Here is a 19,267-nt window from a genome sequence, read left to right as displayed (position 1 = left end):
GGCGCCCCTTCCTTCTCTGCGTCCCACAAAGCTGTGCTTGTGCAGCCAAACCGTGACTCACAAGGATGGTTCAACCAGAAAGGGTTTATTAATTAGAATGGTGTTAATATGTAAAAACAAAAATTAAAGACACAGTGCATCACATTGTGCTTACAGTCAGTAGTAAATTACACTTGCATTGTTTAACAGGAACTTGGTTTTTTTAGAGGCACTCGCGATGTTTTTGAAGAATAACGCACTTAGGGATCTTTGTTTTGTTGACTGCAGCTCAAAGCTGCCACACCACTGTGCATCATACTAATACCTCCGCCATTAATTATGTGTCCTTACTAGTAGCAGCAATTGCACTTTCTATATAATATGTAAACATTAAAAAATCATTCCATTTATGAAAAAACAACTGCAGTCAGTGCTTTAACTGTTGCGTTATGCAAATACACTACCACTTAGTACACAGATTCAAGATATATTTGAAGACTCTGAGGACTTTATATCCATAGAGCTGGTTTAGTTCAAATAAAGATTAAAAAAACCTAAAAAATGGCTTCATATGCATGGGCATATACATATGCAATCAAATGAGTTCTCTGCTACATAAACCAGCAACAACCAGCTATTGGTTTCATAGGAAAAGTTTAAATTTTCCTGTTCACTGAAACATGGCTCATTGCTTTGTGCAGTTTACGTTCAAAGATTAAAATTGAAGGACTGTAAAATTAAGACAATTGTTTCAGTTCTCCAGTAGGTAAATGATTTAGAACTTAAGTTACACACTTGAACAATTGCCAGATGCCTGACTACTTAGTTTATTTTCTTGCAAAGAAGAATTAGCAGTTCACCGAACTCCTCTATTTAAGGAGAGTTTATTTTATCACAAAATAGTTTAATCTGAGGAAAAAAAAAAGAAATATATGAAATTTACGATCCTATAAAAAGTACCTGGAAAAGGTTTCTTTAAATTTAGGCTCCATATCAAATATATTCTGAAAGAGAAAAATTGAAAACACACTAGAGGAAATGAGGGAATTGGAAGAAAAAAATAATTTAAGAAGTTTTTGTCAGTTTTGGAAGTATTTCTGGCATTTACCTAAGTACAGCAGAATAAAGTACAACCAACAAATAAAGAACAGCTAATAAAGAACAGCTATCAATGATTTCTGCAATAATGCAGTATTAGTCATAATGTAAAATAAGACCTTTCTCATTTAATAGGATAGTATAATTTCTCTCCCTTAAGCATATATGAATATAACATATCAATGTCCTAAAGATTCCAAAATAACTGAAGTTATTATTTATAGCTACCTGAGAAACAAAGCACTTTTTACAGACTCGTTTGTATGAAGATTCAAATGGAATGCTTAAACATACAATGCTTACACAAAGACCCCTTGGTTTATTACAAAACAGTTAGAAACTGAATAAAGGAACTCAAGCAGTTGTTGTACTAACAGATTTTAAGAGAAAGCTGAGTGAAAAGCAAAATGTTTTAGGTTGTTAGCTTCTGGGAATTGCAAGATGATCCTGCTATGTAATGTGAGACATAGCTTTTACATAGGTAGCGTTCATATCTCATTAATACCCCTTAAAAATAAACCAACAAACAAACCAAACCCAGTTTTCAGTAAGTATTTTTTTCATTACCCCTACAGAAATAAAGAAGGCTTAACAGAAATTAAAAATAATTTCTTTCAGTGCCCAACAGCAAATAGACTGGCAAATTGTCAATTACTGTTCTGAAAATAAAGACACCCTGTATCTCCTATGCAGAAGTCCAAAGTGACCTCAAAGCACCCTTAAACCACATAATAGATATTTCTAAAGTTCAGATCCATGAAGGATAACTTACTTCACCCTCTGAAACAAACAGATAAGGCAAACAGCTGAAAGCTCTGGACCTCTGTAGTCCTCTAAACTAAGAACTAGAGGTGACAATTTGAGTTGAAATAGTTGCCCATAGACAACATCACTTTGAAGAAAGAAAATAGAATTTTCAAGGTTGCTTGGGCTCTCTTACCAGTTTCTCCTCCTGATTCAGACTGTCCTTTGAAGAATAGGTACATGGTGTTTTCCCCAGGTTCCTCTATAAAACTGGAAGATACTCTGTTCATTAGCACAAAAAGGGAAGGAAGCTGTACAAACAGCACAAAGATTAACATAAATGTCTCACTATTGCTGACTAATTTTCAATTTGACACAAACTAACAAAACAGCCTTTTCCCTGAGAATCAATCCAAAAAGCAGCCTCTTCATTCCTGGTAAATCAGCCGTGCAACAAACTTCTGCAACAAACTACCTTAGTCACACTGTTCTTTGTTTTGTGTCCTATTGTATTGACAAGTCAAGACACAAGAGCTAAGTGTAAGGTTCTGGACTGCATTATTACAAATAAGTTGTCTCCAAAGACTTAACAGGAACAGTATCAATCTGATATCTAATGCATTCTTCCACTTTTTGGCATAGAAGTTAAAACAATTACAAACAGTACTGAAAGAACGTAGAATTCATTAATCTCTTCAGACACACATACTGGTAGGCTCCAGTTAGTATAAAAGTGCAGCCAATATTCAGTGCCCTGCAAAGATATACTGGTTTCATTCACAATAATTTCAAGTTTAAATTAATGTTTTCATATTAAACATATTTCCATTGTTTAAGAATTGATGTAATACTGTAAAAAGTTATTCCTGTGCAACCAGAGAAATGCTCTGAAGATAATCTGCAGATGCCATTATAAAGTCAGTCCATTCTTTGGCCAGCTCTTCAATGGAGACTTCCTCCCCACCATATTCCAGTGGAAGAATGCTGACAGGGAAGTGTTCGGTCAGACTCTGCATGTAGTTATTTCCATGCAGATACACCTAAAACAAAATATGAAAAGCATTTACTTGGGTATGAATGCTAAACTTCTGAGTGAAAACAGGCAGCAAAGAAACTGAGTGTAAGAGCTGAAGCCACCAGCTTGGTTTGACTAAACAAGTGTACTTGTTCATAATGAGCTCCTTAAAAGAAGAAGGAAGTACCTTGTGAGTTTCCCATGGGTGTTCAAACTCTGTTCTGCTCAGTATCTGAAGATTAGTGATGGGTGGACTACAACCTGAGAACTGCATTTTATGCCATTGTGAGCACAAGAGCCAAAAATAACTATACACTTATTCCAGATTGGTTTAGCAACACTGGTAAGAGTACATGCAACAACCCAACTGCTAAACTGAGCTAAACCATGGGAAGACTGGAGACTGGTTTTGTCCTGATATCATGTACTTGCCTTTCAGTCATTTCCAAGAAAAGGGCAGTTGTCTGGCTCCTGGCCAATACTACCTTGTCCTGCCATATTTATTTAAAAGCAACATTATGTAGTATGTATGTAGGTTCAGACAGGTGTCAAGGAAGATATTCAAAAGAATCTATATCTTAGTCCTTATATTTCATTACCAACTGAAATTAGATCCTGAACTACTCTACCACTTTAGCCCTCATAACACCGTAGTTTTATTTCTTCTCCTCTTGCCTAATTGTACCTATCTTCATTAGTTGGACACTTTTATAGGCCTCTTATTAACATTTGGCAATAATTTTCCACAATTACTATGCAAAGACAATAAGGATATACAGTCAAAAGGTAGTTGGCTGTCTTTTATCCAACACTTCCTCATCAGGAAGATAAGGGAGGTAATAGGAATTATTTCTATGAAGGTATGGGGAACTAGTCCCTAGAGTTGGGTTGGTTTTGGTGTTTTGTTTTTTTTTCTGATCATACCTGTAACTCTAAGCCAAGGGACAAAACAATCTGCTTCTGTTCCATTCAATGAAGCAGGATACCAGGTTTGGTTTGGTTTGGCCTTTACTGTCCCTCTGTCCTCTTTTCCACTTTTAAAGTTCTATCCTAAAACTGGATCAGGTGACATGGATTTTTTTCACAGGTGTTAAGGTGAGAAGAGAAGGGCCAGGGTATCAGTCTGCTGGAACATACCTCCTCTTTCTATCATCTTTCATGCCAGCTTAAAAGTCCAATATTCTTCCCATGCTACAAGAAAGAGAATCCTTGGCATGCTTTTGCATCCAAATAAAAATAGGTTTGTATTTGGATGATTTGCAGATTTATAACTGCAAAACTACTTAAAACAACTAAGAAGCTATTTGGAAAAAAACTTCCAACTTAAGTCTGACCTATTTTTGATGCATAAATGCCTCTGGGAGTCTTTCAGAGCAAAACAGTTGTCTTCTACTAATTCTGCAGAACTTGGAGCATAATATCACTGTTCAGTGATAATTGTTCTCTTTCACTTACAGGCAGAGTACTGGGTGATTCAGGACCTACTCCTTTCTAGTTCTACAGGATAATTGCTTTGTGATGTCAAGCAGATTATTAAACCTCTCTGTGTCACAGTAGTTTTTATCTTTAGAGTGGTGAGCACCACTTGCAAATCTCACGTTATTGATAACTGCAAATGATTTACAATTAGATTCTGGAGGCAACAAATATGATTTATCCTCTTCAGAGCTCAGGAGTAACAGACACTCAGAGAAGTGCTACAGATTGTCATATAAGGGTTTTGTGACAGAAAGAAATATTTGTGTGCACTCACCCGTTCCTTTATTTTTTCAGTGAGAAAAGGCTTAATTAGAGCGAAGACTGGGTGGAAGAATAAAGGCTCATTAATCAAGTGGATACCTCGAACTTTTAGTGGAAAGGAATCCTGTCAACACACATAAAAAACAGCACAAGAAAGTATTATTGAAAAGATTCTATTGCTAAGGACAAACTTGTGAAAATTGCCTAGTCCATAGATTAAAGATTTCCTCCTGACCTTGCCAATTCCTGCATTTTGGAGTGTTCTTAACTAACAATGCTGCAATAACACTTAGAAAAATCATATCTTGTTCTGCCTATTAGAAGGAAAAAAATCAGTATGAGGAGAGGTTGATTATTAAAAACAAACAAAAACAAAAAAGAAAACTGCCACCAAATTGCATGTAAATATTGTACACAAACCTTGTGCTCAGCCTTTCCTCTAAGGTAAAATTCTTCACAACAGAGATTCTACCTCTATGAAAAAGGTGTCAAGGCATGTGCTTTTACTGGCAATGCACAGCCTAGAGGACAATATGTAAATATAAACAAATATAAACTATTGGAGATACTAACTCTAAGTTAAATAAATTAAATTTATAATTTAGAGACAAGCCATGAAATTACTGGGAATTTGGCCAAGCCAGAAGTTCAGCTTTACAAAAAAATTAGTATTGTAATGAAAATAAAAAATGTATCTGGCATACAGCCTGCATAATATGAAATACTTCTATTTGCATGCACAACTCGTCTAAAAGTCCCAGACATCTGAAATTTAAAAGAAAGTATGCCAGTGCTCAAAACCAGCACTGTGCAATGGGGAAAGTACAGCTTTCATTCATATCCCACCTGATACTACCTCTGCAACCAGATGTTTTCTGCTTATAAAAATGGTACTTCTCAAAAACATTTCTCCTCACTAGTATGGTAATTCAAAGGATGAAAAAATCCAAACCAAATGGATTTCTTACATGTCATTCCTTTTAGATTTTACTGTATGATAAAGACCTAAAAACTATCAGATTATAGGTTTACTTCACTTTATGATGTGTTATCATATACTTAAAGTCTATTATCATGCTTTTCACAAAAAAATCTTGTTTTACCTCAGGTAACAGATTTTTCTAGAAAATATCACTTATTCTCACTATGCTTTACATTTCTTAATACATATTTCTTGTCTACTAATTTCTGTTTCTTCATACACAATAGTAATTTGCAAGACACATTTCTTGAGTAAAACATAGGGTTAAAATTAAGGTTTCTTAATGTTTACTTTTAGGCATGTTCCAGGGTGCATTGGAACAGGCTCCTCAGGGCAGTGGTCACAACACCAAGCCTGACAGAGTTCAAGAAGCTTATACACAGCACTTTAAGACCCATAGTGTGATTCTTGGGGTGTCCTCTCCAGGGCCAGCAGCTGGACTCAATGGTCCTGATGGGTCTCTTCCAACTCCACATATTCTATGATACTACAAATCTATGATATTGAACAACGCTTAGACAATTTCTGAGTGAAATATATGAGCCCACTTAAAGTAATGAAAGGAGTTAGGAAACAAACAACAACAAAAAAAAAAACAAGAAAAAAACCACAAAAAACCGACAAAAACCATCAAAACCCCACAAAAAAATTAAAAAAAAAGTTAAAATTCTTTCAATAGCTATAATAAACATTTAGAAGCTTGAAAAGCACCCAAGGAATCTGAAATAGGTCAAGATGGAAACATCACATTCAAAGAATTTCCTGCTTTGAGATAATGGATTGAAACCTTTAGATGTACTTGCAAATCCTATTCTACTTCCTTTCTACTCTATTTCAAGGTTAAAAAATTTACTAGTAATTTGTTTACTATCCCAGAAACCAACTGAAACACTCTCACTAGTCCTGAGATCTGGCCCAAGACTGTATAACACCAATAGTTCTTATTCTAGATGTGAAAAATTGGGAATACCTGACAGTTTCTCTAAAGTTTCACAGTACATACCAAAAAGGAAGAACAGCTGAAGTTCTCATGATATTAGTTCAATGACTAAGTTTTGAATGAACCTCAGATATGAGGCTTATCAAATCAGAGCAAGAGATTATCTCCCTGGCTCATTTCCACATCACAGGCTAACAGTTTTATTATCTCTGACTTTCAACCTAACTTCTGTAGGAAAATGGGATTTAAGAACTACACTGTAGTTTGCCTGTCAGTTCTCTGTCCCTCTCTTTTTTCTTTCATTAGTTTTTTTCTTCTCAAATCCAGTGGCAAAGTTCAGCTGAATTTGGCAGAAAGGAATAAGCTAAAGTAATTAAAGTCCCTAGTAGTTTTGTGAAAAATAGGAGGTGAGGTAGCAGTGATTTGCACAAAACAATTGTCATGTTGGGGGTAAAAGGCAAGCAGGACATAATTATTATACATTCTGCTGGCAGCAGATGATATAGCATCATCTATATCAGTAACAAGTTGGTAATGCCTTGCTCTTATCTACTCTTAGTGCATGCTATTTCTTATATTCTCTGAGTCTCGAGAATAAAAGCTTTGAATCTTGAGTTAATGCAAAAAAAAAAAAGGACAAAACTGGGCTTCATCTCCTCTTACAGTCATGAAATTCTTGTGTTGTAAGAGGTCAGTGAAGTTCTCAGACTATATCAGAAGTTAGAGGGCATTTACTGCTATAGAAGAACATACTTTAAGTACAATCAAGCACAACCTATGACTTCTAATGGATTTAAGATTTTGTTCTTTAAAGCTGCCTAGACTGAGAAGGTCTACAGAAGGAAAATTTACTATAGCTTAGAACAAATGAAAAATCTGAAGTTATAACAATGAAGCCACATACAGCAGTACGTCATACTTACTGTGAGAACAGCAGCAATTTTTTTGGCCACTGCTGGACTGATTTGGAATGCATGAGCAAATTGCCAGCCTTGAAGATCAAAGATAACCTTGACCCCATTCCGCTGAGTCTCAATCTCCTTTACAATGAGTTCAGATGTGATAAGACTTACACGAAACACATCATATGCTGTAAATAAATTGGGATCCCATTGTCCTGAAGAGTAAATAGATTACTCTGCATTACCATAAGAATATCCCATATACCTGTACTTTTGCTTACTACTACTTCTATTATGCTTCTCAGGAACAAGAGTTAACCAGCAATATCAAAGGTCCTGAAATAAACTGATTTATCAGTATGTAGTTACTTTGTGTGCTTGCTCTGTAACTCATCTTTTATGCTCCTTTAGCAGATGGTACCACATAATGGTAGATGGTTGCGGATATCACTTGATGTAGTATACTCCACCTACAGATATAGACTCCAGTACAAGGTTTTGACAGGAACAACTCAGTCATGCTAGCTGAAACTACAGATCATCAATCAATCAATTAATATAATTTTTCTTCAGCATAGTAATTCTGCCAAAATTCAGTGAATCTCACTTATTTCTTTCTAAGGCCTAAGCAAAGAATTGCATGGGATGAGCCTTAACCCTAGATGTAAGCTTCAGTGTACAACTGCCTATTAGACCAGTCTGATAATAAAACAATTCTTTGAAAGTTGGCAAAAATAATGTCTGTCCAAAACAAGCATAAAGGGATATGGTGATTATTTAACTACATCTTTTTTAAAAAGACTTTTGGAATGCATCAAACATTTTCTAAGTGTTGTTAGGTAAGGCTCTTTGGCTTGAAGTAACCACTGAAGATGGAGAAAACTGCTTATCCACACCTAAATTGAACATTGATACATGAATAGATATGCAACCTTTTTTCTGTTCTCCCCACTCCGTGCTTAGCCTTACTCTTAGCCCATTGCTTTGAAAACTTACATGAAAACAATTGCTCAGACAGTCACATTCAAATAATGACATAATCTCACAAATTTTAGGGTTCAAGACTTCTTTTGAGGTCAACAAGAATTGCACTGAAAAGGAAATTATCTTCTTCCTCAAGAATTGTACAACTTTAGCCATACAGGTAATATAAGCAAAATGATGTAACTCTCAGAACTCAATATATATTCCATTTATATTAATTGAAAGGTATTTCTAACAGGGAATATGTTATCTGTCTAGTTAAGACACTCTGATTTTATCTGATTTTATCAGCCTGTGCAGTTGTGCCTGTAAAATATTTTTGGCTTGCTGCTAAAATTGTAATAATTAAAACCAACAAAAAAAAAACCACAAAAAACAAAACAGTGCCAGAGCCATGTTTGAAACAGTTCCAATCAGTTTTGTCACTCACCAATTCTATATATTAGAACTTTGCTTCCGTGTGGGTCCCTTGATCTCAAGACTCCATGATAGCCAGCTTGCAAAAGACCAAGAACAGAAGATGGTTGTAAATCTGCACTTATTTCTGGGCATTCAATTCTCCACTTCTGATAATTCTTCAATAACTGGAAATAAATAAATGTGGATGCCAGGTAAGCATCAGCTATTGTATGAAGAGCACAGTTAGAAAACATGTTTTCCTCATGTGGTCATAGTCAGGTTTAGTTTTTTAAATTAGCTATATTTTCATTGTATATTTTAAGCAAATGACTCCTAGAAACAGAAGGTTGCTAAACTGGATCTAATAAATTAGTAAATTGCTATGTTGAATTTAGGACCCTGTCAAATTGTTCATGGACTGGAGTTGTCATTGTGTGTCAGAAAACAAAACTGGATGTAGAATAAGCTTGTAGTTTCTAAGTAAAATGCACTTAAATTGCAGATTTCTCACTCAGGTTACCTTTAGGACTATTCAGTTTGATAACACATCAGATTCATTCAGGATTGTTTGAAATTAGACATGCAAAAATTATACAGGGGAACATTCTTCATCACTCACCCTCTTCCTTTCCCCCCTCCCTGATTTTGTGCACAGAGTCATCAATAATTCTAGTTTACTATTTGAAACAGGTATGATCATCAGCATATCTGAAAACATTTTTGAAGTCGCTCCTACCCCTCTGAAATGGCACACTATAACAAAGTAGAGGGCCCATTGCACATTACACAATTTCCCTCCCACAGAGTGGAAATAATGAGAACCTGTTTGGCTAAAACAGAGATCCTGTCTGTTATCAGGGGTGTGACCACCCTGGTTCCTGAGCCTGGAAGGCAGCATTGTAACTAGTGTTGCTAAGGCACAGGAAGAGCTGTGTTGAAAGACGATGGCCTAATCCTAAGGAAGTGGCAATTAAAGGCTTCCCTTTGTGAGGTAACAGCTAGGTAGAGGAATTACAGGTAGCACTGTGAAAAGTTATGTTAGAGATGGAGCATAAAAAACTAAGTTGGTGATGCAGTAGTTCTAATTTCCAAATCTAATTACCGTTTCTCCTTTAATATTAAGTGATGGTGGGGAAAATGAAATGCTATGCCCTGCAACTAAAATGTATTTAAGATATTTTGCATAGGTAAGTAGGAAGCTATGCAAGACTTTTTCCTGAAAAGCTCCCTAAACTAAAGTTTGCCTCTGCTCTATCACCTATGTTAGGCTCTCTAGCACTGCATTTGAAGGGCTAAAGGATAGCTACAGCAAGTAATTTAGATTTTGCAATAATTTGCTCAATAGCTACAGTTTAGAGTTCTAAGACAAGACCTTCAAAGGAGCTAAGTGAATCAGAACTTTTCAGTACCTCATTTCACAACAAACTGGAATGTAGGTTTATATCTTAAAGGTAGCCTGCACAGGCTAGCCTTCCAGATTGTTGCTATATTTAATCAAAAAGCAAAATGCAGTGTGATCCTCAGCAGTTTCACAAATTAAATGTGTTCACCATACTGAGAGCATCAACCAACAGTCTTACTTCTGTTAATTAGTACTAACAGAAACTATTTTTATTCCATTCTCAGTTACTCTATATTTTGCAATGGAAATATGACAGTTAAAAGAGCTGACAGCTCCAACTATTAGAACATAGGCTTAAACAAATTAAAAATTTCTTGTTTCTATGTAAGTATAATTTTCTTCAGCATTTCATCGGAAGAATGGTCAGAAGAAACTTCAGTAGAATTTAATTCATCCCTTGGAAAATCACAGCATCAGCTACGCTTAGAGGGAGACCTGAGGAAGACTCTTAGAGGGAGACCTGAGACTCACCACCCTGTACCTCATAGCAGGCTTATGTCAGCTAATTAGTTTTATTTCTTACACCTCCCTCTACTTTAAAGCTTCTTATATTATTTTACATAAAACATATTTTTTCTTTTGCTCAGATTAAAGTCTTGAATGATTTTGAAGGTCTCTCAAATGAATTGTCATGAAGAAATTATTTATAAAACATTTGTTTATTGGCAGAATTTGCTTACAAATGCAAAATATACTGATCAGAATTAGCCATATCCTTTAGGGAAATAGCACCTATAAATATGTATTTAGGTACAACATAAAAGAAAACGTTCATCTGCCATGCTGGAACCTCATTTGATTTAACAATGAAAAAGTGGACAAAAGCCTCATCCTAAATTGAACATCACAGAAAGAAGCATTTAACTATATGAGAATTTTACTGGACACCCTTTGACTGCATTAAATCAGTTCTAGCCTAGGCCAAATTAAAAACTAAGAAGTAATGAAAAAAGGCAAGGAAGGGAAGCAGAAGGGAAAGTAAGTTACTTTGTGGAACTGAATTGCACTATAGTTGCAAAAATAGGCCTGACGAGGAACTCTGATTATCTCACTCTGTTGCATGACTCTCTGCAAAGGACACTGTTTGAGCAATGCCAACCACTTCGGGCCAATCAGACCAGACAGCATTGTCAACATATGTTCTCATCCTTGGTCTTTCCAAAACAGATACTTAAAAAGTGGCAAAATACAAAAACAAGCTCAAAACAACTATGCAAACATCTGTAGCTTTGTAATTTCTCACTCTTCTTCTAAAATCTGTGGTACTACAACTTAATGAACCTAATTAACAATCTATATTGATAGATAGATAGATAGATAGATAGATAGATAGATAGATAGATAGATAGATAGATAGATAGATAGGTACCTCTTTGAAGAGCTGCCTGCCGAAACTAAGATGAGAATTAAAAAGATACTTTCATTTAGTACCTTAAATAATCCTGTCTTGTCAGTACAGTTAGTTTCCTATTTTCAGGAATATTTACATTTTTCAAGTTGGAACTAAAAAGGTTCTGGACCTTTGAAGAAAGAGAGTAGTGTTTGCAGCTTGTGACACACTCAAGATCCTTACAGAAGACATAATTTATCTACTGGCGTAGCCACTAAGGAGAAAATATATGGTTGGAATACTTCTGACACTTTCCATGAAATAAGGAAGTGGTGCATCTTTCAGACATATGACATGGCTAAGCTTCAAACATACCTCACTTAACAAGAAAATCACAAAGTGCTGAAGAGTTCTTAGATTTTGAAAACCTAATCTAATTACCTGAAATGATTTAGAACTGAAGTAAAGGTTAGCGTCAGATAATCTTCCACAGCATCTACAGTCAGTTTTGGAGATATTCTGTAAACTTTTATTTATGTAAACAATTCTTTTCTTAGGAGCTGGACATATTCAGGTCACACACAGCTACTTAAACATGTAATCTTTAAACATGTAGCAGAATTGGAAAAACAGCAGTGAGTACTTACAGGTTTCCTAGACTCACACTGTTTAAACACAGACATTCATGCAAAATATTTTAAAAATACGATTTTTTTTACAATAAAGCCATCAAGGAAAAACATAAATGTTATGTATAACAAACATTCTGGATATAGATGAAACAACCTAGTATCAGGAAAAACAAGCACATTCATTACCTAGTATAAAAAATGGCTTACCTACTTACAACACACGGAAAACATCACAATGTATAATTATCTGTGTTTACAAACTGAATAACCCATTTAGCAACTGCTCAGCATCTGAAAACAGATGTAAGATAACTTGATAAATGGAGAAAGCTGGATGAAAAACTCCAGACTGGAGCTAAGCATTAATCAAGAGGGTTTTTACCTGAAGTCTGTTGAGGATAGTTCCAGATTTCTGAACATCAGAGATTATAAAGTTACCAATTAAACCAAAATGCATGTGCTACAAAACAGTGAACTTAGTACTTGGCTTAGAAGTAAAAGAGCTAGAAAACATTGTGCTTGTTAGAGAAACTAATGCACCTGTACATGTAAATTATTTTTTTCTTGTTTAATAACTGTTCATTTATAGATAGCATTAAGCCTTTACTGTGTCAGCAGTTGTAACAGTGTTGTACACAGTGATTAGGAAAAAAATTTTCTATTGGCATTCTTTGTAGGAGAAACCACAGCTCAAACTTCAGAATAGAAACATATACATATATAAACACGTCCACACCTTTGTAAATAAATACTTTATATTTACTTTTATATATGTGTATATACATACACCTAGAAATCAAACTTATGGTATACACAGATAAAGAACTGAAACTATTTTTACAGAGACACAGAACTTTCTCAATTCCACATGCATTACATCTCTGTGTCATTGGGAAAAGTCAGGCGCATGTGCAAGTTGAGATATTTGGCTTAGTGCAAAGGGAAGTCTCACTGACTCATTTGTGCTGCCTCAACAGTCAGCCCAGAAAGCTTAATAAATGCTCTTCCACCTGTAATGGTTTTACCCATGGCTTCCTCAGTAACCATTGTATCTAAGGAAGTTACAAGTATTCCACACGTGTCTTCCACATAGCAGGGGAGGAGTGGGGGTTCACTTTTCCTTGGCCGGGGAGCTGGTGGGAGGGCCTGGAGTCTGATCCCTCTGGTTGTTGGTGGTTCTCCGGTTCTGGGTGAGATTGTTTCATGCTTGTTCCCCTTCCTCAAAGTTTTTAATTGTGTTTGTCTGTTTCATTTGTTTTTTTTTTTGTTTGGTTTTGTTTCTTCCCAATTTTCTGGTTAACCAGTCCCCTTTCCCCTTTCCCCTGGGGGTGAGATCCTACGTACTGTGTATACAGTGTGGTTGTGAATGTTAGAAAATATAATTTCTTCTTTTTATTCAGTTCGGTTTCTTTTGAGTTTTTTTTCTTTTCAGGTTTTTTTCTTCCCTTTGCTGGGAGTGTTCTGGGAGGGGGAAGGGGGGGCCAGTCCAGAGTTGGTAATAGCTAGGCCAAACTTGCGACACCACCCTTTTTAAGGAATCCCTCAATATTGGTGGAAGAAGGGCAGCCAAATAACCTATTTAAACTTAGTATATATATTTGAATGATGTGAAGATGCTCAGAGATAATGCCTGAGAATCAGCAGTGTGTTTGGCACTATGAAAAACAGCCCTTCTTGTACAGCGTAGTTATTCTAAGTTACTTACTTGCAGTGCAACACACTAGGAAGTCCTGATTCCTCTGTAGCTAAATGCAGAGCAAACCCTAAGTCCTACTACATACCTTTGTATCAACCAGAACTCCTAAAAGGATACTAGCTATTTAGGAAGATTTCAGGGTCATAAAACCGATGCTTACAAAAGGATGTTATGAAAACTCTTGTCATAGAGTTTCAATGTTGCATTTTTACTGAATTTGAAGATTTTAATTCAGTTCTCCATGGTATAATCCATTTCAAGTACAAAAAGATAGTATCCCCAAGTCATTGACAATCAGTCCTATAGAAGACTTGGGGGTTGCAATAATAAAATGCACTAGGGCATAATAAAATGCACTAGGCAAAAACATTTATGGCGGAAAGGAGATGCTAAGTCTCCAGATTTCACATATCACTAGGGAATCCGGGTGACAGTGTGTGCTGGTTTAAAGGCGAACCAGCAGGGGAAATGAACTCACCACGAGAGAGAGATTATAAGTCAGAGCTAAAATTTAATAATAATATTACAATAAAAACACTGACACAAAAGGGAAATTGCTTTCAACTCACAAAAACCCAGCAGTATAACCCAGTGTCCCGGGGCACAAACCCAAGGGGGTTTGTTTGCCCTTGTGCTGAGACCCCTGTGGCTCCCCCAAGTCCAGAGCAAAAGGAAAAGAAAAACCTGTTGGTGCAGGCAAGGGCTATGGTCTGGGCGAGAGTGGTGAGCTCCTCCTGTCGAGATCCTGCTGCTCCTCTGGATCCGACAAGAAGTTCCCAAAGTCTTCTTACCCACCACTTATGTACCCTCAGGGAGCACCCAGTCCCTCCCCCTGGGCGGGGACTCACACAATGGGTGATTAACTCTGGGAGCCAGAGGGTGTTGAACTGTTGATGGCCCATAGCAGCTCCGCCCCCTCAGGCTGAGTGTGAAGGTGATAATGACTCCCTGGGCAGCTGCTGCTAATGGCCCATTGTCCTTGGGGAATGAATAGAGGGGGTAGAATACACAGCTTTGATCACCCACACACAGTGTCAACTGGTCCCTCCTGCTCAACTAGGACACAGTGTTTTTGATGATAACAAAAAATAAAAAATACACACATAGCTGGTACATTAAAAAAGGGGTATATAAACCCATTGCTTTAGCACAATTAATAGAGACCTGTGGCCCTGCTCCTTAGTTTACAGTATATGCAGTAGTTAAATGTATCTGCACAAACTAACACCATGCTCAGCTCAGGCATGAATTTATATCCAGGTATGAATTTATTTCTATTAGCATTATAGGTATCAATATATCAGTAGTTAAAAGCATGTCTGGAATTGCCATTGGAAAAATGTAAAAGGTTGTTGTTGCAATGAGTCACTGAAAGAGATTTAGAAATTGAATGTCGACACAATTTACCTGATTATTCTTTCCTGAAGCATTTCCAAATGTTAATAACAGACATCAGATAAATCTGTGTCAATTATTAACCAGAAATGCAACAATAAACAGTCTATTCAGTTGCCAGACTCTTGATTCATATTTAAGGATAAGTAAAAGCCTGTACTAAGATGCAAGACGACTTGTTTAAAAACACTGACAGGGCCATGAACTTTGATTATCCCTTAGTGACCCTTACAAATACTATGCAATTATACACAGGAGCCTAGTAGGCAAAAAAGAACTGTATCAGCCTGAATGCCAAAACAAGAGGCAACATCAAACCAGAACAGGAGGGAACAGCCACTGTCTGGACTGATGGCAGGAGAACTCTGTTTAGGATGAAGTACAAGCATAACCTCTGCATGAAGTCAGGCTTGGGTTAGATCAATCTTACGACACCCACACAATTTTGCACAACAATCCTCTTGGGTCTTGATATCCCAGTTGCAATAAACATATTAAATACATTCCTTTGAGGGAAAAAAAGGTCAGCCAGTGCTTGGAACATTAAGTACAATTAGCTACAGAATTTGGAGAACTGAAATTCTAGACAGAAACATTAAACACAGGTTGGTTTTGAACATCAGAATCTCTTAATTCAAAGAAAGGTTTGAAACTCAGAAGCTTAGCAGCCTGTGGAGACACAATAAAAATAAAGAGATTCTAAAAAGACTTAAATTTTTTCAAAGCAGGTCTCCAGTCTAGAGGGCTGATTCTGGAGGAGTATAGGACATTTGCTACTTCATAGACTCCATCTGTAAACCTAGCTTAAATTCCACACTGTCAAAGATTAGTCCTACCTACAATACACCTCACAATTAATCACATCAAAGTGCAGAAATATATGGGCCAAATTCTGAAGTGCCACCATTCTGTCTACAGGATTACCAGTAACAACCAATTGCAATGCAATTAGGAATTCAGGAGTCCATATTGTCCTCATAAAGCCGTGCTTTTTGGTACAAGGCATACAGCAAAAAAATGGTTTTTGTTGTAAAAGAAGAAAAAAAGAAGCATGGTCTACAACTGTTAGTGCACAGCTTTGATATAAACAACCTGATGAACTTTAAGGAAAAGTAAGATCCATAAATACTCAAAGGAATCTGACTTGACTCTCTAGTTCATTAGCCGAGGAGGAAAGGCTTAAATCTATGACACAGATCTTACGAGCCAAATGAACAAAAATCTAGTTTTTAAAGCTATTTAAGATGAAGGTAATAATTCAATTTCTCATATTATTGTTTTAGCTACCTCGATCTTGCAATACATCCATGTGCAAACAATCTTCTCTTATGGTGACTAAACTTGAAAAATCTACAGTACAGAAAAGTCAGAAACTAACACGTGAGGTCTCTTGGGCAATGCTATGTAATCCACATCAAATTTCATGGAAACAGCTTCCAATTGGCACATGTGAATCAATGCTTTTGCTCTGGGAAGATTTGGTAATATTTTCTGTTCCAAAGGTTTAGCAGTTGCCAGTCTTTATTTGGAAAAAAAAAAAAAAAGAAAAAAAAAGAAAAGTAAGAGTCTGTACCTTTGGATATTGAAAATATGCGTGCACTGTGGCAGAAAGCCATGCATAGAGCGAGGAAAGAATTGATTTACGAAAGCCTGCAAGAAGTGCTGTAAATTACTAAACTCCAAGAGAAAAGAAATTTTTATAGGTTTTTTAGCGTAATTGTAAGTGTGTAGTGAAACTAGTATCGTTGCTAGTAACGAGGAACCTGAACTTGAGAATCATGATAAGGACGTCCCTTCAAGGATACTATTTCCTTAACCCGAGATATGACCTTACCACACTTACTGTACGCGTGACTGACTTGTACGATACTTAACTTCTGTGTTACCTCATCGAGAATGCACAGAAACAGCCACGACACCACATTCATTCGGTGTCTTGACAAGCAATTGAAGTTACACGCTGAAACTGCGCGCCCACCGTCGGCCTCTCCAAGCAGAGCAGCTCACTCTCCCATTCAACACCCGCAGCCGCTGGCCCCGTCCGCCCCAGCGATGCCACCGGCCGGCTGCTCGCCGCGTCCCCGAGCCGGGCTGGCCGGGGACAGCCAGCGCGGGGGCTACCCAGGCACCAGGACATGCCGCTGCCCCCTCATAGAATCATATAATCGATTGGATTGGAAAAGACCTCCGAGATCATCCAGCCCAACACTTGGTCCAACTCCAGTGCTACGTCCAGTCTCAGTTTAAAAACCTCCAGGGATGGTGAATCCACCACCTCTCTAGGCAGCCCATTCCAATGCCTGATTACTCTCTCTGAAAAGAATTTTTTTCTGATATCCAACGTAAATTTCCCCTGGCAGAGCTTGAGCCCGTGCCCCCTTGTCCTATTGCTGAGTGCCTGGGAGAAGAGACCAACCCCCATCTGGCTATAACTTCCTTTCAGGTAGTTATAGACAGTGATGAGGTCACCTCCGCCCCATGGTGGGCCAGCGCTACTCCTTACCCTCCAGGCCAGGTCCAAGTGGAAGTCTCGGGCGCGCAGGAACCGCACCAGGAAGGTGTCGGAGAGGGGCTGAGACCAGCGCTGGCCGGGCTCTTCCTCCGCCCGCCGGCGCAGCTCGGCCACGGCGCTGCGCACCCGCGGAGCATGGTCGGGCAGGTCGTTGGGATGCCCCGCGCCCAGCGCACCCCGCGACATTGCCCCGCCGCCGCTCCGAGGACACGGCCACGCTCAGCCCCGCCGGCCCCATCGGGACCCGCGGCCCGGCCGGGCTGCCTCCGCCCCCGCACGGCTTTAACCCCTGAGCATCCTCCCGGGCCCGGGCCGAGGGGAGCAGGCAGGTGCGTCGCGTTCCCAGCTGGCTCTGCTGAGACGGCTCGTCTTTTGTGGTTGGTTTTTTGCGCTTTTGTGGACTTGACCAGTTTTTAGAATTTTACGCTCTAAACCCATCTCCTGTTTTTCGCTTACAGCCCCAAAAGCGTGCTGTGCCTGCGCCCTGCAGAAGGCAAGGGGCGGCCCCACGCGGCACGGAGACCCCCGACGCTGGTTCCTGCCGCAGGAGGGTCATCCCGAGCTCCTGGAACTCGCTAAAGGTGGTGGCCTGCCTCTTACGAGAAAATAATCTATCTGTAGACATTAAGTGGCAAAAAGCTGCAACCTCATTGCAGCTGGGAACTGCTGTGCAAAGGGGAGATCGGTGCTGGTGGAAAACTGCCTTGAAGCACCTATTCCTTGACATGGATAAACAGTAATAGAAATATACCCACTCTGCCTGAAGAAAGGGTGGTGAAATTGAATTCAATTTTAGTCCAAAGTTGTTGCCCAGCAGTGAGTTCAATGACTAAGGTGAAGAGTTCATTGCCAATAGTATTTTCATTATAACCTTTTCCTTAAATTAGATTTCCTTTGAGACCTGTCTGGCCTACTGAGGCTAAAGGCCTTATTTCTTTTAACATACAACTAATAAGGCATACTTAGGCCTAGTAAGAAAAGTCAAGAACAAGTTTACAAAACTTTGTTCCAGACTACTTGCCCCTTTTCTGGCTTTCTACAGCTACACTTATTGCTTTTTGATTGGTGTTTTGGACATATTTAACCATGTTCTGACCTCTTATGTACTGCTGAAATGTCTACAGATATCCCCTCAGCTTTACAAATGTAAAAAAATCTGCATATGTAAAGGCAGATAGGTAAAAAGTGGGAGGGGTGGGGGTTTTTACCAAAAAGCCAAAAAGACATTAAAGCAGAAACTCAAGGGACTGAATAGGGAATATAAGCTTGCAGGGGAAAAGTGCTGAAGGAAAGGATAAAAAGTGTAAAATGTCAGAGTGTGCAGTCAAGAGTCTATAGATGTGGACATGTAGAATGGCAAGGAGGTGTGAGTTACCATATGCACTTACCATAGATCAAGAAAAAGCAAGCTGGAAATATAGGAAGAAACTAACAGAACATAACATGGGGGGACAACAAAAAACAACTCCTTTTGTTTCTGTACAGAGCAGGACAGAGCCTGTATGGGAAACAATGGC

General features: G+C 38.1%; 1 protein-coding gene across 1 annotated transcript; it reads right to left on the bottom strand.

Annotated features, from left to right (window-relative positions):
- Window positions 1-64: 64 nt before the first annotated feature.
- Window positions 65-18,017, bottom strand: TTPA (alpha tocopherol transfer protein). The gene is made up of 5 exons (XM_071554452.1): window positions 17,742-18,017; window positions 8,815-8,968; window positions 7,422-7,615; window positions 4,590-4,700; window positions 65-2,861 (listed from the first exon to the last, which is right to left on the bottom strand). The coding sequence occupies exons 1-5, from the start codon at window positions 17,934-17,936 to the stop codon at window positions 2,682-2,684; spliced, it is 834 nt and encodes a 277-aa protein (XP_071410553.1). The 5' UTR covers window positions 17,937-18,017; the 3' UTR covers window positions 65-2,681.
- Window positions 18,018-19,267: the final 1,250 nt, after the last annotated feature.

This window comes from Pithys albifrons, chromosome 4 (assembly GCF_047495875.1).
Source record: "Pithys albifrons albifrons isolate INPA30051 chromosome 4, PitAlb_v1, whole genome shotgun sequence".
NCBI lineage: Eukaryota > Metazoa > Chordata > Aves > Passeriformes > Thamnophilidae > Pithys > Pithys albifrons.
Note: the sequence above shows the minus strand (reverse complement) of the source record. Positions and strands in the feature narration are given on the sequence as shown.

Coding starts and splice junctions, on each gene's coding strand:
- TTPA (XM_071554452.1), bottom strand. CDS start 17,936: ATGTCGCGGGGTGCGCTGGGCGCGGGGCATCCCAACGACCTGCCCGAC. Junction 8,969..17,741: donor ACTTGGACCTGGCCTGGAGG/GTAAGGAGTAGC, acceptor ATTTATTTCCAG/TTATTGAAGAATTATCAGAA. Junction 2,862..4,589: donor CTGAAAAAATAAAGGAACGG/GTGAGTGCACAC, acceptor ATTTTGTTTTAG/GTGTATCTGCATGGAAATAA.